The following is a 22,864-nucleotide window of genomic DNA, read 5'->3' as shown; positions in this document are numbered from 1 at the left end:
AAAGAACGAGAGATGATGTTATTTACTTGAGTGCAGCAGCAGCAGTTCAGGGTGGGCGTGTCGCGTCACACAAACACACACAGACACACACACACACAGTAAATGAGGAAGCGCTGTCTGTGCATGAGGAATGAGCCTCCTGCATCTCAGCTCATCTGACGTGTGTTTTCACCCTCATGATGGCGAGACTGAGCGAACACGGGATCCGGCTGAGCTCTGTGCGTATATTATCTCTCTCTAAACTATCTAAACTCTGCATTATTACACTGTTAGAAGATCATGAATGCTGATATTTTCTGCAGATGAGCCCGTCGTACCTGGAGAGCAACTCCACCAGCCACACATGGCCCTTCAGCGCGGTTGCAGAACTCATCGGTGAGCGCAAAACACACTCAAAACACACACACACACACCTTTATAAATCGCAGGGAAAACTACTTTATTTCTCTCTCAGGAACTGCTACTTTCGCTTTAAACTTCCGCTCGTAGACAGCACACTCACACACACTCACACACACACACACACACACACACACACACACACACACAGTGCTGGACGTGTGCGCACCTGTTGTAGATAATATGAGGAAATACACACAAGCGAACTGTTTTATTAGAGATATGTGATGAGAATAATAATGCCTTTTGTGTTTTTCTGCACTTTTACAGTGTCTGAAAGTCAGTGTATTTAAACTATCTGTGCCACATAAAATAATATAATAATTTAAAAGAAATACTGTAGTGTTTTGAACCATAGTAAAGTGCATTTACAGCTCTTTATTAATGAATGCTAAAGTATTTTATAGTAAATACTGCAGTGCTTAATGTGAATAATAACATAGTTAAGTCTATTTTACTGTATTTACAACTCGATTAATGAATGCTAAAGTATTTTATAGTAAATACTATAGTACCTAACGTAAACCATATCACAGTAAGTGTCTTTTACTGTACTTACAACTCTTAATGAATGCTAAAGTATTTTATAGTAAATACTAGTGTTTTTGAACAATACCATAGTAAAGTCTATTGTGCTGTATTTACAACTTTTCAATAATGAATGCTTAAGTATTTATAATACTATGTTAAATATATACTAATATACCATACTATATTATACTAAACTATACTATACTACACTATAATATACTATACTATACTACACTATAATATACGAAACTATACTATACTACACTATATAATATACTATTCTAAACTATCCTTTATTACAATATACTACACTATACTATACTACACTATAATATACTACACTATACTATACTACACTATAATATACTATACTATACTACCCTATAAAATAATATATTATTCTATACTAAACTATACTATACTATATTATACTAAACTACACTATAATATAATATACTATAATATAATATACCATACTATACTATACTACACTATAATATACTATACTATACTACACTATAATATACGAAACTATACTATACTACACTATATAATATACTATTCTAAACTATCCTTTATTACAATATACTACACTATACTATACTACACTATAATATACTACACTATACTATACTACACTATAATATACTACACTATACTATACTACACTATAATATACTATACTATACTACACTATAATATACGAAACTATACTATACTACACTATATAATATACTATTCTAAACTATCCTTTATTACAATATACTATACTATACTATACTACACTATAATATACTATACTATACTACCCTATAAAATAATATATTATTCTATACTAAACTATACTATACTATATTATACTAAACTACACTATAATATAATATACTATAATATAATATACCATACTATACTATACTACACTATATAATATACTATACTAAACTATACTATACTACAATATACTACACTATAAAATAATATATTATTCCATACTAAACTATAATATACTATACTATAGTATACTATACTATATTATGCTAAACTACACTATATTATAATATACTTTAATATACCATACTATAATATAATATACTATACTACACTATAATATACTATACTATAATATAATACAGCATACTATACTATAATATACTATACTATATTATACTAAACTACACTATAACGTACAATATTATACTATACTACACTATACTATAATATACTATACTATATTATACTAAACTACACTATAACGTACAATATTATACTAAACTACACTATACTATAATATACTATACTATATTATACTAAACTACACTATAACGTACAATATTATACTATACTACACTATACTATACTATAATATACTATACTATATTATACTAAACTACACTATATTATAATATACTTTAATATACCATACTATAATATAATATACTATACTACACTATAATATAATAGAGCATACTATACTATAATATAATATATTATACTAAACTACACTATAACGTACTATATTATACTATACTACACTATACTATACTATAATATACTATACTATATTATACTAAACTACACTATAACATACTATATTATACTATACTATAATATACTATAATATACTATACTATATTATACTACACTATACTATAATATAATATACTATACTATATTATACTAAACTACACTATACTATACTATACTATACTATAGTATAGTCAATTACTATAGTGTATTTGAACAATATTAAGTAACGTGTATTGTACTGCATTTGCAACACCACTAATGACTGCTAAAGTATTCTGTTTTATAGTAGTGATCCTTTCCATAGTAAAGTGTATTGTACTGTATATACAACATATCATTAATGAATCCTAAAGTATTTTACAGTAAATGCTGTAGTGTTTAATGTAAACCATACCATAGTAAAATTTATTTTACTGTACTTACAACTCTTTATTAATGAATGCTAAAGTATTTTACAGTCAATACTGTAGCGTTTAATGTGAACAATACCATAGTAAGGTGTATTGTACTGTATTAACTCTTTATTAATAAACACTTCAGCGTACTGCAGTATTAACTAAAGTGAACTGATAAACTGTCATAAATACTGGAGTATACATTAGTTTATACTACAGTAAACTGTTTTTTTTTGGTATATCCCTATTGAACACCACAGTGTTGGGTCAATTGTTTATATAACTTTAGTTGTTGGGTTATTTTAGCAACTGTAGAAATAACAAAACAAGTACTTTTACCATAGTATGGATCAAAAGCATTATAGTATTACTGTCAATTACTATAATATTTTATAATGTGCAATACTGTAGTAAAGTACTTGAATTAAACTATAAATTATAAACAAATGACATAATGCGAAGAATATCTAATAGTTAATACTACATTATGCTGAAGCATTCATTAACAAAGACTTGTAAATACTTTAATATACACAGTATAGTACTCGTTACTATAGTGCGGTTGAAAAACACCATATTATTTACTATAAATTACTATAGTAAAACACTAAAGTACACTAAATAAATGTAAAAATATCTAAACATGTTGTATTTAATGTAAAGAAAGATGCTACAACTATAGGGTGAACTATAGGGTATATTAAAATACAATGCACCAAAGTTTACTGTAGTAAAACTGAAATATACTACAGTATTTATTACAGTTTATCTGATAGTTAATACTACAGCATGCTGGTGAATTTATTAACAAAGTTATTAATGCTAAAATATATATAATATAATACACTTTACTATAGTATGGTTCAAAATCACCATAGTATTTACTATAAATTACTATAGTAAAACACAGAGCAACACTAATATTAAGTAATAATATTATAATATAATTATTATAATAAATGTAAAATAGCAAAGCAAGTTGCATTTGATGTACAGGAAGATGCTAAATACACACTTGTATGTTTGTTTTGTTGGGTTTGCCGAAAATATAGATGTAAAAAAACACGATCTAGTCACAGTGTTTGTGAAACCCAAAGAGGATATTTACTGTGTGACCTACACCTGTGGTTTACCATGCTATACGAGTAGAGATACTGTAGATGTATAATGGTAAAAGCTGCTGGAAATATGTGAAGCTCTCAGCATTGGATTTTCAGTACCGTTAGATGCAGGAACTATTTCAAAACGTGCTCCTCTTTAATCATATTAATAATCAAGAAGTGAGGTTTTAACTAAACCCGTCTTAATGCATGTGCAGTTTCCTCTCCACATCCTGTTAAACGGTTTTTGCGTCTGCTTTTTAGGTTGTAGGTTATAAGTTAAATTTAGAAGTTCTGCTATTTTGCAAATGCTGGCAGATTAGGAGTGTTGCAGAAAAACAAATAGCATCGCAAAAAGAAAGAGCAAAGCACACCTGCATAGATTTGACTGTAGACTTCTGCTGGTACAGTATCAAAGATGTTTACAGCGATTAAATACTTACACTTTTATCACGATATACTGTATATTATCACGATATGAACCCACAAGCTGAAAAAAGGGTTACTTTACCAGCTATTATAATCATCCTATATTTTTGTGCATGTGGGAATATTGCATAAAAATATGTTTAATCAAATCCCAAGATGTGCATAAATTTTAGAAAGTGTGCAAAAAATGTTTATAAATTATGCACACAACTGAGTAGGATAAATAAATAAATAAATAAAATCATACATAAATAAATAAACAAATAAATACAATTATACATACACAAATAGATAGATAAATAAATAAATAAATAAATAAATAGACTTCCACATAAATAAATAAATAAATAAATAAATAAATAAATATACACACAAATAAATAAATAAATTAATTAATTAATAAAAACAATCATACATACACAAATAAATAAATAAAATTAATTACAAATAAATAATAATAACAAATAAATACAAATAAATTAATAAATAAACAGACATACTTAAATAAATATATAAATATAAATAAATAAATACAATCATACATACACAAATAAATAAATAACTAAATAGACATCCAAATAAACAAATAAATAGACACACATAATTAAATAAATACATAAATGCAGTCATACATATAAATAAACAAATAAATAAAATAAATAGACACACACATAAATAAATAAAAAAATAAAAATAAATAAATACAAGAATACAGACACAAATAAATAAATAATTAGACACACACATAAATAAATAAATAAATAAATAAATAAATAAATAAATAAATAAATAGACACTCATAAATAAATAAATACAATCATAAATAAATAAATAAATTATTATTAGCTCTGAACTGAGCTAAACTGAACTTAAACACTAAAAACTGAACTACACTGTTCCAGTTACTGAACCACACTGTTCCAGTTACTATGACCATTTATGTGAAGCTGCTTTGACACAATCTACATTGTAAAAGCGCTATACAAATAAAGCTGAATTGAATTGAATTGAATTGAAATTAATTAATTAATTAATTAATTAATACACTCATAAATGAATAAAAAAAATTAAATAAATAAATACAATAATACAGACACAAATAAATAAATAATTAGACACACACAAAAATAAATAAATAAATAAATACAATCATACATGCACGAATAAATAAATAAATACACACAAAAAATTTATAAATTAATAAATAAATACAATAATACAGACACAAATAAATAAATAATTAGACACACACAAAAATTAATAAATAAATACATACAATCATACATACACAAATAAATAAATAAATACACAAAAAAATTATAAATTTATAAATAAATACAATCACACATACACAAATAAATAAATAAATAGACACACATAAATAAATAAATAAATACAATCATACAAATAAATAAATAGACACATTCAAAAATAAATAAATAAATAAATACAATCATACATACACAAATAAATAAATAAATAGACACTGAAATAAATACAATCATACATACACAAACAAATACATAAATAAATATATTATTATTTATTTATTTGATTGATTAATTAATTTAAATAAATAAATAAATAAATAAAAAAGCTAAACACACATGCATACATTTTACCCTATTCTAGACCTCTGCTCGTATCAAAGATGTTCATAGCGATTAATTACTGACACTTTGATCACAGAATATGGTATATTATCACGATGTGGCTTTGAGCAAGCTGCAATGCATGCACATTAAAGAATGCAATTGCTTACGTTTTCTTTCTCGCATTATCTGAATGATGCTGTTTTTCTGCATGTGTTTGTGTGCATGTGCATTCCAGATAATGCGTCTGACCCGGGCGTCACAGCCAAGAACATCTGGATTGATGTTGTGACGGTCAGAGATCAGCTGTGCCTCAGTTTCACGGACAATGGCAGCGGTATGACGCCCAGCAAACTGCACAAAATGCTCAGGTGTGTAAAGCAACACCTCAGAAATAGGGCTGCACAACACTGGAAACAACTGACATTGCAATATTTGCGATATACAGTTGAAGTCAAAATTGCAGCTATTATAACTGAGTAAATTTAAACTATTATGTATAAGTCTACATCGCTCATCGATGCTGAGATGATATATTGTGCAGCCCTACTCGGAACACACACACACACATGTTGTAAAGACAGTCGTGCATTTGTAAGTGTGTTTGTTTTCTGTGTGCAGTTTCGGGTTCACAGAGAAAGGCTCCAGTAAAAGCAGTCATCAGCCCATTGGTGTGTATGGGAATGGGTTTAAGTCTGGGTCGATGCGTTTGGGTCGAGACGCTCTGATCTTCACCAAGAACGGCGGCTGTCAGAGTGTCGGGATGCTGTCGCAAAGCTTCTTACAGGCTATTAAAGCCCAGGCTGTGATCGTACCCATCGCTCCGTTCAACCAGCAGACCAATATCCTTCTGATGCTAACTCATATTGGCATTTTGTGTGTGTTTAAAGATGGGGCGACACGGGGGTTAGCACTGTGGCCTCACAGCAAAAAGATCACTGGTTCGAGTCCCATCAGTTAGCATTTCTGCGTGGAGTTTGCATGTTCTCCCCGTGTTGGCGTGGGTTTCCTCCAGGTGCTTCGGTTTCCCCTACAGTCCAAACACATGTGCTATAGGGTATAAATTGTCCTTAGTGTATGAGTGTGAATGAGTGTGTATGGGTGTTTCCCAGTACTAGGTTGCGGCTGGAAGGGCATCCGCTGTGTAAAACACATAATAATAATACATTTTATTTATACTGTGCTTTTCTCAGACTCAAAGCGCTAACAAGAGCATTTATGCCGGAATAGTTGGCGGTTCATTCTGCTGTGGCGACCCCTGATGAATGAATGAACTAAGCCGAAGGAAAATGAATGAACGAATGTTTAAAGATGCATGCAGTAGTAATAATGTCAAATGCAGATCATCTCCATCCTCAAACACAGCCTTTAACTCCCGTCTCACATGCGCTGGTGGTTACGGAGGATTCGGAGGCGAGTCTGAGAGCAATCCTCAAATACTCTTTATTCCAGAGCGAGTCGGAGTTACAGGAGCAGCTGGACTCCATACAGGGCAAGAAAGGCACCAAAATACTCATCTGGAACATCCGCAGGTCAGTTTCAGCATTAATACAGCATCCAACCCAGGCTCATTGTGGAAACGTAGCCCCGCGGATGTTTCTGGAGACCGCGAAATATGTCCCGGGAGGTACGTATTTGTGCAGTTTTTGTTTTCGCGAATCCGCGAGAGGCCGCTGTGCCGCGCTTTTTTGCATCTCGAACGCCTCTTGGGAGCGCGCACCGTTCGCGTCTGTGCTGTTCTCGCCTGAAAAGCCGCCGGAGGCCGGCGTCGAGTGACCGTCTGTCCGACTGACTGAATGACTAAACGATCGACTGGGCGGCCGGCCAATCAGCTGACCCAGCCACCCTCCTACTCCTTCCCTAAAACCAAGCGACGGTTTACAAAAAAAACAAATAAATTTAATAAAAAGACACACATAATTAAATAAATAAATAAATGCAGTCATATATATATATATATATATATATATATATATATATATATATATATATATATATATATATATATATATATATATATATATATATATATAAACAAATAAATAAATAATAACACACTCATAAATGAAAACTAAAAATAAATAAATACAATAATACAGACACAAATAAATAAATAAATAAATAGAAACACACATAAATAAATAATTAAATAAAATCATACATACACAAATAAATTAATATATAAATAAATAAATAAACACTCATAAGTAAATAAATACAATCATAAATAAATAAATAAATAGACACACTGATAAATGAATAAAAAAATAAAATAAATTAATACAATAACACAGACACAAATAAATAAATAATTAGAAACATAAATAAATAAATAAATAAATAAATAAATAAATAAAATCATACATACACAAATAAATGAATATATAAATAAATAAATAAATAAATAAATAAATAAATAAATAGACATTCATAAGTAAATAAAAACAATCATACATAAATAAATAAATAAATAAATAAATAAATAAATAAATAAATAAATAAATAAATACACAAAAAATAAATAAATTAATAAATAAATACAATCATACCGGGCCTCTGCTCCGCCGACTTAACACTACGAGCTAAGCGGACAAACTGGTTGCGGCGGGAAAGCCTTCCACACGGAGGTAAGTGAGCCGTCACAGCCGGCGAGCGCGAAGAAGAGGAGTGACATCATACCGCCCCATAGCGTTCGCTCGAAAAAACCAAATGCGGGCCATACGTACCTCCGGCCACGTAAATCGCGGTCTCGAGAAACGTCCGCGGGGGTACGTTTTCAGAATGAGCTTGGGTTGACAGCATCATACTGGGAAAATATGTGATGTTGTTGTTGAGTATTGCAATGCACTGCAAGAAACAACACAGGCTCATTCTGAAAACGTGTCCCTATATACATTCCTGGAGAGCATGTATTATGTAGCCAGAAATACATATGGCTGCATTTTGTCTTTAAAACAAAGGCGACGGGGAGGTATGACGCCATTCCTTTTCACACTTACCCGTTGACTGGTTATCTCCAAATGGAAAGCTTTACCTCTGTTACCAGTTTGTCCAGTGCCTCGCCATGTACGTCGGCGGATTTGAGAGGCAGAGAGGAGTTGACCACGATGACGGGATTCGAGTTTGGCAAAGAACAGTTCTAAAAAGCATATAATGTAATGTGTGTATTTATATAGCGCACTTATTGTGTATGGCCATACACCCAAAAGCACTTCACAATCATGGGGGAGGGGGGAGGGGTCTCTCCACACCACCACCTGTGTGCAGCACTGGATGATGCGACAGCAGCCAAAGGACAACAGCACCAGTGTGTTCACCACACACCAGCTATAGAGGGAGTGGAGAGACAATGATAGAGCCAATTCGGTGGATGGGGATGATTGGGAGGCCTTGATGGGTAAGAGCCAATAGAGGGATTTGGCCAGGACACCGGGTTACACCCCTTTCTTTATAAGAAGTGCCATGGGATTTTTACCAACCACAGAGACATCGGTTTAAGGTCTCATCTGAAAGATGGCACCCACTGACAGTATAGCATCTCATTAACTATACTGGGGCATTAGGACTCAGGTTAAGTGCCCCCTGCTGGCCTCACTAATGCCACTTCCAACAGCAACCTAGCTTTCCCATGTGGTCTCCCATACAGGTACTGACTAGGCTCATCCCTGCTTAGCTTCAGTGAGTAACCGGTCTTAGGCTGCAGGGTGATATGGCTGTGGCCGTCTCATAAAACAAAAACAGAAGCCAAATAAGAAAATAAAGAAGTAAATAACAGGGTGAGAATGTGATAAAATCTGAAAATGTGGTAGAAATCAGGCGATTTTTTTTTCTGGATTGCTTTTTAAAACTGTTGGTTGGGTTCAGGGAAGGAGAAGGGTGGGTCAGTCGACCAGTCAGTCAGTCGACAGCGGCCTCTGGTGGATTTACGTGAGAACAGCAGGCATGAATGGCACTCATGAGAGAAATTTGAGATCTGAAAAAGCAGACACATCGGCCTCTGGTGGATTTGTGTAAAGAAAAACCGTAAAAATGTAGCTCCTGGCATGTATTTGGTGCTCTCCAGAAATGTATACAGGGGTACGTAATTAGACTGAGCCTGGGTTGGCAAAATCAAGTTAGGTCAAGCTTTATTGTCATTCCGCTGCACGTTTGGACATAAAGAGGAACGAAGTGTTGTCTCGCAAATGCTCTATAAATTAATCATGAATACAAACACAACACTGGACATAAGAGGTATTGTTATTTATTTTTTAAAAACCCATAGATATAACTAACAAATACTATAAGATACTTAACTATACACATAAAACAGGCTTTACAAGTCCTTTTACATGAAAATTCTGTTCTTACTTTGAGTTTCTGCCTCGTTTCTAGTCCAAATATCTAAGACCCTTAAATCAAGAAGCATTTGTTAAGCAAGTTAAATAATATTGCATTGTTTTCAGAAATAATAAGTCAAAACTAAGTCAGCTTTTCATTAAAACACCCAATATAATCTGCCAATGGGGGAAGAACAAGATGTTTTTACTTCTCCCATTTGCAGATTATTTTGCTCGTTTTAAAGAGAAAGTCCACATATTGTTGCTTGTCTAGAAAATGCTTTGCCTAGAAAATGTTTCCTGAAAGACAGTTACACGAAAACAGTCCAATCTGATAAAATATGCAAATTATGTTACAGAGGAAACCCATTATATTCAGTGTGTCCATTCATTTGCATACTGTAAGCATAGGAGTGCTGACGAACGGCTCTCTTTTGATTTGTGTTAGTTTGAATGCCTTAACCCTGCTTAGTTTAACAAATCAAGTTAGCTTAATCCTAAAAGCGTGCAATCTTCTTAAATAAATAGTGTATATGCATTTAATTAGACTCACATAGGCCAACTTTTCAACATTTATTTTAATGTTTATTTTTATGTTACTTATATGTACATGTTTTATATCAAACATCAGGATGTTTACAGTATCTATCTATCTATCTATCTATCTATCTATCTATCTATCTATCTATCTATCTATCTATCTATCTATCTATCTATCTATCTAACTGTCTGTCTGTCTGTCTGTCTGTCTGTCTGTCTGTCTATCTATCTATCTATCTATCTATCTATCCAACCTGTGTATGTATGTATTTGTTTATTTATGTATTTATTTGTTTATGCATGTATTTGTTTATTTATCTATATGTCTGTTTATATAAGTGTTTATTTATTTATTTATATGTCTGTTTATTTATCTTTATATCTGTTTTTATTTATTTATTTTTTATATGTCTGTTTGTTTATTTATTTATTTATATATGTCTGTTTATTTATTTAACTAGATATCAGTTTATTTATTTATCTATCCAAATGTTATGTCCGTTTATTTATTTATTTATTTATTTATTTATTTATTTATATGCTTGTTTACTTATTTAACTAGATATCTGTTTATTTATTAATATATATATATATATATATATATATATATATATATATATATATATATATATATATATATATATATATATAATTCATTTATTTATTTATCTGTCTGTTTATTTATTTATCTATATATATATATATGTTTTATTTATTTATTTGTTTGTTTATTTATCTATATGTTTATTTATTTATCTATATCTGTTTTTATTTATTTATCTATATGTCTGTTTATTTAATTATCTATATATCTGTTTATTTATTTATCTATATATGTTTTATTGTTATTATTATTTTTGTTATCGCTGTTATTATTTTAAGGTCATGAGTGTTTATATGAGCATTTCACTGCATGTGTATGACTCTGTAAGTGACAAATACTATTCTAATGTGAATTTTAATCTTGTCTGGCAGGAATAAAGATGAAAAGCCGGAGTTTGATTTTGACAGCGATGTTGAAGACATCCGTCTGCCGGAGATCTGCTCGGAGGACATGCAGGGAAAGTGGAGGAGAGATTATTATAAACAGCGCAGAGACACCAGCAGCACTCCTGAGATGGAGTTTTCTCTCCGAGTGAGTGAAAAACAGAAAGAATAAACAGAAAGAGAGAAACTATTGTTGCTCTGTGCTCGTGTTACAGTGTGAATGCAAATGTGTGAGTTGTAGGTGGAGCTGAGAGCGTTCACACTGTATGCATAATGTTTACATGTGGATTGCTGTAGCAAAGTCATTCGAGTATCCTTGTTGCAAGTAAATAAATAACAGTTGCTCAGTAAACTCTATCATATATCAGTCACGAGATATCAAGTCAACACAAAACCAACTTCTGTCAGAGATAAAGATCTGTAGCTAGTAAAAATGTGCATTATTCATCTTAAAGGGATTGTTAAATTGACATATTATTATTGAGTTATGTGTGTTTTATAGTTTCCACTAGTGAACATACAACAGCGCCCCCTGTGTTTTGAAAAATATGAACAGTATTTTTTCACACTTTAGACAATATTTGTAAAGTAGACATAAAAATGTAAAGTAGTATGGTCAGTTTGGTGGTATTTGATTTGAATTTAGCTCTTAAAAACATGTATTCATGTGGATTGCTGTAGCAAAGTAATGTTTTGCAACCCTAATAAGTACTATCTGAAATAATCAGCACTATCTGAAATATCTGAACAAATTTTTTCCAAATTTGAAGTTGATATGTCAAAAAAGAGCTTTAAAGGGGTGGTCCACTACGATATTATATTTTAAACTTCAGTTGATGTGTAATGTAGCTGTGTGAACATAAACAGCATCTCTGAATGTAAAATATTCAAAGTTTAATGCAAAGGGAGACCTTGATTTGTACAGAGTTAGCTTAGCAACGCCTACAATTAACGAATTTTGGGGACTACAAAAAATACTTCCGCCCCCTGTGAGATCACAAAAGTTCGTTATTGCGCATCCCACACTGCGCAGGTAAAGGCCGTGGCCATAGGCGCTGTAACGTTACTGCAGAGAGAGAAATGCCATCCTGCTGTTTCCACAGAGCTGTTCTGTTTCTGTTGTTGGGCTTCCAAATGACACGACCCAAACACAGAAGTGCTTACAGTTCAATATTAATTATGTTCCAGAGAACTATAAAATACACAGCAAGCATGATTTGACAAAACACAGCTTCCAGAATCTCTCCCAGTTCAGTGCTGGATTCAGTTAAAATCTCCTCAAAGATGGAGCAAGGAGACGCTGTGAACTCTGAGTCATGACCTGTAAGTGTTTTTATTTGTTAAAATTGATCATGACATGTACAGTGTCTAACTTTAACGGTGTGTTGTAGCAAAGATGTAAACAACGGGAAATTATGGTAACCGCTAACGACTTAGCTAACGTTACAAATCTATATTTATCAAACGGCTGTAAACGCACACACACACATACACATACACGCACTCTTGGCCAGCACCTGCGTCTCTCTGTGGGAGACGGCAGAGTTTCTCTCTATAGGCAGCTTTGCTATGCGTTTTACAACTCGGACAATAAAGTCGCAAAAGATATGTGAACGATTCATGTTACTTACACAGGCATATTCCGCATATGCATGAAAGACGTCCTGTAACGCATTGATTTAAAAAAAAATACAGCAATGATTTCCCAACTGGAGTGTAACATCAAAAACAAATCAATCCAGGCTCACAAAGGTCTCATCTCACATCTTGTGCTTTATTCTGTCACCATAGAAAATAACTTAATCCGAGCATGAGAGAAAAAGAACAATAAAAATCTCTCCCGCGCACATGCGCTTCTCGTGTTACAGATACTTCATCGTATACACGCATAAACACACTAAAAGGCACAGAAACAGTTAAAGGAGCCGCATCCCATTTTCACTCGTTACAGACACGTGTTGACTGACTGACTGACTGACTGTTTACACAAAACGCGCGTGCTTGTCAGGGCGTGACGTGGAGCCGATCGGCGAATCACAGCATATTATGATGATGACCAATCAGAGTCACTTGAGGGTGGGCCTTTTAGAGAAACTAGGAAATATGACAGTCGTTTTCATGTTAGCTGAGTAGCTGTGTATAATCAAAGTGAGATTTATGAAAAAATAACACGATTTCCTTCAAGTTAAACATGAGCACACATTGCTTTGCATCTTATTAACACAACCAAGCCTTAAAAATAACATTCTGGACCACCCCTTTAAGTGAGATTTTGTTTGGCTGCAGTACCAGACATGACCAACAGGTGACATTCAGTTTCTATTGGTGAACATACAAGGGCGCCCCCCTATGTTTGATGACTATGAACCGCATTTTTTAAAAACACTTTTGACAGTATTTGTAAAGTAGACATAAAATTGTAAATTAGTAAGGGCAGTTTGGTGGTATCTGATTTGAATTTAGCCACTAAAAACACAAATACATGTGGATTGCTGTAGCAAAGTAATGCTTTATGTGTCCTTTGAGTATCCTTGTTGCAAGTGAATAAAAATCTGTCACCAGATATGTAAACTAGACAAACTTCCTGATATTGATGCTGGTCTGTGCTCTTGTTACAGTGTGAATGCAAATGTGTGAGTTGTAGGTGGATCTGAGAGAACGTTCACACTGTATAAAGTCAACACAAAACCAACTTCTGTCAGAGATAATGCAGAGATCATGATCTGCAGCTAGTAAAATGTGCAATATTCATCTTAAAAGGACATTTTAAAACAAAAATGAGTTATGTGTTGAGTCAGGTGTGTTATTCAGTTTCCATTGGTGACCATACAACAGCGCCCCCTATGTTTTGAGGATTATGAATAGAACATTTTTCATGCTTTTCACAATATTTGTAAAGTAGACATAATATTGTAAAGTAGTAAGGGCAATTTAAGGGTATTTGATTTGAATTTAGCCACTAAAACATGTATACTTGTGGATTGCTGTAGCAAAGTAATGCTTTACAACCCTAATGAGTATCCTAGTTGCAACTGAATAAATAACTGTTGCTCAGTAATGTCTATGAAAAATCTGTCACCAGATATGTAAACTAGACACACTTCCTGATATTGGTGCAGGCCTATGCTCTTGTTACAGTGTGAATGCAAATGTGTGAGTTTTAGGTGGAGCCGAGAGAGCGTAAACACTGTATAATGTCAACATAAAACCAACTTCTGTCAGAGATAATGCAGAGATCATGATCTGCAGCTAGTAAAATGTGCAATATTCATCTTAAAAGGACATGTTTAACCCAACAATGAGTTATGTGTTGAGTTATGTGTGTAATTCCAGCCTTATCTCACGAGAAAACGTAAGTATTTTACGTTTTGCCAGTTTAGTGGCTAATTCGTACGAATTCGTACGAGTTCAGTCGTTCGAAATTCTATGATTTTAAAAAGGAGGCGTGGCACCTAACCCCACCCCTAAACCCAACCGTCATTGGGGGATGAGCAAGTCGTACTAAATTGTACGAATTAGATCGTACGAATTCATACGAAATAGCCACTAAATCAAAAAATTACAAATTGCCGTGAGATTGTGTTGGTAATTCAGTTTCCATTGGTGACCATACAACAGCGCCCCCTATGTTTTGAGGAATATAAACAGTGTTTTTTCATACTTTTGACAATATTTGTATAGCAGACATACAGTAAAATTTTTAAGTAGTATTTGTTTTGATTTTAGCCACTAAAACAAGTATACATGTGGATTGCTGTAGCAAAGTAATGCTTTACGTATCCTTGTTGCGAACTAATAAATAACTGTTGCATAGTAATATCAAAAATCATTCACCAGATATGGAAAACAGAAAATTTAAGCCTTCAAATGATATATCAATCGTCATGATTGCTTTATGTTTAGATTACAATATCATAGTTTAAATATGTAATGGTAAATTTTGTCATTTACTAGGGTGACAGTAAATGTGTTCTGATCTATTGCTCTTCCTACAAAACAAAAATAAATATGTATTCAGAAGTCTTAGACCTTTCCAATGACTCATATTTGTCATGTTTAGATTAGGATTTAATTGCGAAAAAAGCATTTAAGCATAATTTAACCATAAGCATCCTGATGGCGGGACGGTCACAGTTAAGGGAAATGAAATGTTAAATGTTAAAATTGAGCACTGACTGAGCTGTGTTTTTTTGCAGGCGTATCTCAGTATCCTTTATCTGAAGCCCAGGATTCAGATCATTTTGAGACAGAGGAAAGTTCAGACCAAGCTTGTGGCCAAGAGTCTGTCCATGATAGAGAACGACGTCTATAAACCGCAGTTCATCGTATCCTTACACTCATAATTCATCAGCTGAAGAACCATTTCTGATCTGTTTGTGATTGTTTTGCATTTGATGCAGCTCATTTTAGTGTTTTCTTTAAACGCTGTGGCACAGAACGAGAGAGTGAAAATAACATTTGGATTCAATGGGAAAAATAAGGAGCACTTTGGAATTATGATGTACCATAAAAACAGACTCATAAAGGCCTATGAGAAGGTCGGCTGCCAAATTAAGGTACGTCAAAACACTGAAAAGGTCTAAAAATCTCATTTTCACTAAATATAGACAAATACTGTGTAAAAATTTGCTTTATAACAAAAAGCTTTATGTTAACAAGCAAAAGTTAGCGGTGGGTGATTTTTTTGTGTTGAAATATGATGTCACTCACTTTGCACAAAAAAAACAATAGCAAACAAATAAAAACACAATTGAAATTACTGTACATTTTTGACAAAATATTGCGTGTTTTGCTGATAAAAATAGTTCCAAACAAAGCCAAAACAGACTTTAATTCACTCAAAATGAGTCACTTGTTTGGTTTCGAAATGAATCGACTCTTTTGAATGAATCATTTGAATGAGTGATTCAGTTGTTCATGAAAAAGTTCTAAACAAAGCCAAAGTAGACTCTGATTCATTTAAAAAGAGTTACTTTGTTAGTTTTAAAATGAATCGGTTCTTTTGAACAAATCATTTGAATGAATGATTCAGTTGTTCTTGAAAATAGTTGTAAACAAAGCCAGAGCAGACTCTGATTAATTTAAAAAGAGTCACTTGGTTAGTTTTAAAATGAATCTACTCTTTTTAACAAATCATTTAAATGAGTGATTCAGTTGTTCATGAAAATAGTTCTAAACAAAGCCAAAGCAGAGTCTGATTCATTTAAAAAGAGTAACTCGCTTGGTTTTAAAACAAATCAGCTCATTTGAACAAGTCATTTGATTGAATGATTCAGTTGTTCACTCATTAAAGGGATAGTTCTCCTAGAAATAAACAATTCCTAAACAATTCTGTCATCATTTACTTGTCACAAACCCATTCTTTATTCTGTTGAACACAAAGGAAGATATTATGAAGAATGTTGGAAACCTGTAACCATTAACTTCCATAGTATTTGTTTTTCCAACTATGGAAGTCAATGGTTACAGGTTTCCAACATTCTTCAAAATATCTTCCTTTGTGTTCAACAGAAAAAGAACCACTTCAGAGTTAGTAAATAGTAAGCACATTTTTTTGAGGTGAACTATCCCTTACATTGTATTGTAATAATGTAATTACTTATATTGTGTAATTATGAATTAGAAAACAACAGCAATACAAACACACTCAGCAAAACAATGTTTAATTATTGGTGTGGGAAGCAAAACTATTGAGATATCACTTTTGGTCAGCTCTAAAATTCCCCTAAGTCTGTCCGTGTGTTGCTGGTGTCTGTGTTTTTGACTCATCGTCTGTTTCTCTCTCCTTTAAGTCATCAGGTCAGAGGTCAGGGGTCGGCGTCATCGGAGTGATCGAATGCAATTTCCTCAAACCTGCTCACAATAAGCAAGACTTTGAGTACACCAAAGAGTACAGGTGCATTTCAGCAGCTCTCCGCTGACTTCAGATCAGATAATGCCTTATTTCACTTATAAAGGAGCTGTGGATCACTAACAATGGGTTCAAGTGCAGACTTTAGCACAATAAAATGTCTGCATGCTTATGTTTTCATTATTTTTTATGTTTAATGTTTTTTTATGTGTTCAAAAATATCAAAATAACAACTTTTTTTTAAAATAACATCATTTAAAAATTATATAATAACCTGAGAATAAGTCATGATTTTACTATATGTATAGAACGTTTTATATTTAATTCTTACTGTAAAATAAAATTTTAGGGGTGGCACAGTGGCTCAGAGATAAGCACTGTGGCCTAATAGTAAGAACGTCACTGGTTCGAGTCCCGGTTGGCTCAGTAGGCATTTCTGTGTGGAGTTTGCATGTTCTCCCCGTGTTGGTGTGGGTTTCCTCCGGGTGTTCCGGTTTCCCCCACAGTCCAAACACATGCGCTATAGGGGAAATGATCAACTAAATTGGCCGTAGTGTATGAGTTGTGTGTGTGAGAGAGTCTATGGGTGTTTCCCAGTGCTGGTTTGCAACTGGAAGGGCATCCACTGTGTAAAGCATATGCTGGAATAGTTGTCAGGTTATTCCGCTGTGGCGACCCCTGATGAATAAAAGGACTAAGCGGAAGCAAAAATAATGAATGAATGAATTTTAGAAAGAAATAGCTGTACATGTACAAAAAAAAATGATTAAAAGCACTAGATGTTATCCATTTAATATGGTTTCAGATTTTTATTTTGTAAAGTATCACTTTAAGGTTTTGGTTATAAATGTATTTACAACTTAAAAAGTCTGTCTGCTTGCTTATGAAGAGCTAATTTGCAAAAACAAACAATTTAGTTGTTTACTGCTTATTAAAAATCATGCTTTTTCTGTAAATTAACTCTTCAGTACACAACAAAAAATATCAATTAAGTGTGTATATATTAATTGTAAATATATATATATATAATAAAATTAAGTGTGTGTGTGTGTGTATATACACATATGTAACCCTGCCGGTCCTACACCACTCAGCCTGCTCCGAGCTGATTTCGAACCTGGCGATCTTCCACAAGGGAGTCGGTTGCTCTACCAAAGAGGCTAAAGACCATGACCTCTAGCGTCTGTTACTAGAGCACCTTTAGAGGTCAGAGGAGTGAGGTTTACCTGCACAGCACACACTAGCTGGCCTCCGTTACACTCACCCACCTGAGCCTCACTCTCATCCGGGTCATGGCACCAATATGACCCCGCCGGATCCTACCCCACCCAACCCACTCCGAGCTGGGATCGAACTGGCGACCTTCCTCATGGAAGTCAGTTGCTCTATAAATGAGCAATATCACACAAGTATCATACGGCTGTATATCGGCACCATTAGGAGGTGTGCATTGGCTCGAGGCCGCAGGTCAAGTGCCTTAGTATCCCACTAGTGTCGCTATACAGCACTGCTACTTGTCTGATATTGCAGTTCGACAGCATAATCATGTAAATAAAAAAGAAAATCAAACACAAGAGTCTAAAAACCCTTTTGTAAGAGGAACTACTTTCTTCCACCATTTATACACATCTGCAGCTGACCATCAGAACAGCAGAAGCCGTTACTTCTACACCAACTTCACTTTAGAGCTAGTGTTTGAATGGTTCTCTAGCGTAATGTCTAAAGTGATGACAAAACAGGTGATTTTGCTCACATTGTAGGATTATAAGGCTGAACAGCATGAAATGCCTTCAGTCTACAGAGATTTCCCAGTATTTCTCTGCTGCAATCGGGAGATCGCAATAATTAACACTGAAAAATAGCTGAACTGTTGTATAAATTTAAATATATATAGATATATATATATATATATATATATATATATATATATATATATACACATATATATATATATATACACATATATATATATATATACACATATATATATATATATACACATATATATATATATATACACATATATATATATATATATATATATATATATATATATATATATATATATATATATATATATATATATATATATATATACATACATACATAATATCGAATTAACATTAATCGAATTTATACATTCATTAATATCATATAATATAACAATTTCTTAGTTAATATGAACAATTTTTGTTGAATTTAAACAAAACAGTTCTGGTAAACAGTTATAACCATTACAATAAGAGTTTGAGATTAAAATAAGTGTCACCGAACATCTTTAGGAGTAGAAAAATAATGCATTAAAATTCTAAATTTATTAGCAAAATTTTTTTTTTTTTCAATTTACGAGAAAAAAAGTTTCTCTTGATCTTTTGCTGTTTATTAAAATTGTATTAACTGCATATCCTGCTGTTTTCCTCCCAGACTCACATTAGCTGCTCTCGGCCTCAAGCTGAATGACTACTGGCGGGAAAAGAAGGAAAAGAAAGCGAAAGAGCGAGCGTTTCAGGCCTTGGAGAGAAAAAGCCAAGAAGGAGACACCGAGGAAACCGAGGAAGAGGAAGACGATGATGAAGAGGAAGAGGAAGCGTATGATTTTCTCCCTTCAAAACCTTTCACACAGTAGTTTTCACACACAGCGACTCGCATCTGTCGGTGAGAGTTGAGTTGAGCCTTTGTGGGTAAAAATAAGAGAGATGGTGCAACTCATCTTTACTAAAAACTGACAGGCTATTTTTCTGTTAGACCACAGAGCTCACTCATAAACGCACGACAGCAAGCGCACGTGCAGAGACTGTGTGTTATGATGGCAAGGGTCGAGTCGAGCTGTTAAAAAAAGGTGGGCGGCGCTGAGAAACTGTTAATCACACGGATAAAGCCATAGAGTGTGTGTGTGGTGCACAGCAGAAAGCATGCGGCAGCTGAAACACCACACTAAACATCTCTAATGAGCTTCTCAAAGGTTCTCAAGCCAAGCAGAAACAATCAGCAGAGGTGAAATGTTTAAAGTTTAATAAAAAAAAAAATCTGAATTTGAGAATCAGAAATGCTAAAATGCCGGAGATTCACTTTGACCAAATTATTGAATCAGTGAATCGTTACCAAGAGACTCACTCTGACAAGATTATTGAATCAGTGACTCTTTAACTGGAGACTCACTCTGTTGAATCAGTGAATCAATAACTGTAGACTTGCTCTGACCAGATAACTGAATCATTGAATCGTCAACTGGAGACTTGCTCTGACCAGATTACTGAGAATCAGTGACTCTTTAACTGGAGTCTCACTCTGTTGAATCAGTGAATCAATAACTGTAGACTTGCTCTGACCAGATTATTGAATCAATGAATAATTAACTGGTGATTCAATCTGACCAGATTACTGAGAATCAGTGAATCTTTAACTGGAGACTCGCTCTGACCAGATTATTGAATCAGTGAATCTTTAATTGTACACTCACTCTGATCAGATCATTGAATCATTAAATTTTTTTAACTGGAGACTCACTCTGTTTAGATTATTGATTATGTGAATCCTTAACTGGAGATTCACTCTGACCAGATCATTGAATCAGTGAATCTTTAACTAGAGATTCGCTCTCACCAGATCAATGAATCAGTGAATCTTTAACTATAGACTCACTCTGATCAGATTATTGAATCAGTGAATCTTTAACTATAGACTCACTCTGATCAGATTATTGAATCATTGAGTCATTAACTGGATACTCTCTGTCCAGATTACTGAATCAGTGAATCATTAACTAGAGACTCGCTCTAACTAGATTACTGAATCAGTGAATCTTTTAACTAGTACTTTTTATTCAGTATAATGCTTTGGAAGTGACAGTCAAGTAAAATTAAATGTTTCCCAAAATAAAAGTCCACATCTATTTGACTTTCTCTAGTCTGCCTCTGCCATTATAGATTTCACGCAGTGTAAGACACATCAGCACAGGAGGGCAAAATGAATGTGTTAAACTCCTCAGACTGAGCTGCTGTGTTTCTGGTTTGCTGTGTTTAAAGTGATGTGACGTGGATTCAGTGTGGGGATTGTTTGAAATGGAGAGGAGTCAACACGCTTCTGTTCGCTGGAAATGTTCCTGACCTGTTCAGATGCTCCATGCACCCTGTACCACGCTTACGGTGAGTCTGTTTACTTAAACCAGTGTGCTCAAAATGGACCAGCCACAGTATGGGCTCTTTTATTTCATAAAAAAAAAAAGTTAAATGTTATTGCAGAGCAAAGATGAATCGCTGTCAAAATAAAAGTTTGTCTTGAAATAATATATGTGTGAGTCTTATATATTCATTACATGCTGTATATTACACATACATTATACATATGCACAGTACACACAGATATAGTATGTCAAAACAAACTTTTATATTGCATGATTCATTTTTGCCCAGCACTAGTTTTTTTTTTTTTTAATCTGGTTTCTATTGTGAACGATCTGAATAACTGCATTTATTTAAAATATAATCCTTTTGAACATTCAGAAGTGTTTGTATTGACCACTTCTTTAAATTGAAGGAATCCTTGATTAAATCAAGTAAAAAAAAAATCTGAATTTTGCAAACTATAGTTATGGATGATATATAAGCAGCTCTATCGGTATCTGCCGATGATGCTTTGTGTTTTATGTAGTTTTCTTTATCTTTAATGTAATGAAATACATTTTTGGACAATAAATATTGAATTGTTTTCAGTAGTTGAGTCTCTTCAAATGTGTTTGTGTGTTTGTATTTCTATATTGAGTTCCCGACATTGATGCTGATTTTTCTATTTGTTTATACATATAAGAGGAAGCCCTTCGAGTTGCATGCTATGTAGAAAAAGGGCTTTACAAAAAATATATTAAAAAAAAATATCAAGAGTCTTATTTATTGGCCTACATGTCCATTATTGGCCTTCGAATATAAAGGCCCACACAAATCCTGTGAAAGACTAATGATCCCATCATTCAATCTATTATAATATATATATATATATATATATATATATATATATATATATATATATATATATATATATATATATATATATATATATATATATATATATATATATATATATATATATATATACATACACACACAGTCAGAATTATTAGCCCCCCATTTAAAAAAAAATTTCTAAATTTTTTTAAATATTTCCCAGATAATGTTGAGCAAGGAAATGTTCACAGTAT

General features: G+C 33.0%; 2 protein-coding genes across 2 annotated transcripts in view; one reads left to right on the top strand and one right to left on the bottom strand.

The window, feature by feature from the left end:
• tbc1d9b (TBC1 domain family member 9b) overlaps positions 1-22,864 on the bottom strand; it is an 89,373-nt gene that overhangs the window by 19,835 nt on the left and 46,674 nt on the right. The window lies entirely within an intron of this gene.
• zgc:152774 overlaps positions 101-22,864 on the top strand; it is a 30,549-nt gene continuing 7,785 nt past the window's right edge. Inside the window, exons 1-11 of the mRNA NM_001320211.1 lie at positions 101-218; positions 303-375; positions 6,212-6,344; positions 6,595-6,815; positions 7,358-7,505; positions 11,808-11,967; positions 16,016-16,144; positions 16,256-16,375; positions 17,612-17,715; positions 20,095-20,259; positions 21,696-21,815. Of these exons, the coding sequence (NP_001307140.1) occupies positions 177-218; positions 303-375; positions 6,212-6,344; positions 6,595-6,815; positions 7,358-7,505; positions 11,808-11,967; positions 16,016-16,144; positions 16,256-16,375; positions 17,612-17,715; positions 20,095-20,259; positions 21,696-21,815 (1,415 nt within the window). The 5' untranslated portion in view covers positions 101-176. The remainder of the gene's footprint in view (positions 219-302; positions 376-6,211; positions 6,345-6,594; positions 6,816-7,357; positions 7,506-11,807; positions 11,968-16,015; positions 16,145-16,255; positions 16,376-17,611; positions 17,716-20,094; positions 20,260-21,695; positions 21,816-22,864) is intronic.

This window comes from Danio rerio, chromosome 14 (assembly GCF_049306965.1).
Source record: "Danio rerio strain Tuebingen ecotype United States chromosome 14, GRCz12tu, whole genome shotgun sequence".
NCBI lineage: Eukaryota > Metazoa > Chordata > Actinopteri > Cypriniformes > Danionidae > Danio > Danio rerio.
The sequence above is the reverse complement of the archived record's forward strand: the minus strand, read 5'-3'. Positions and strand labels throughout refer to the sequence as shown.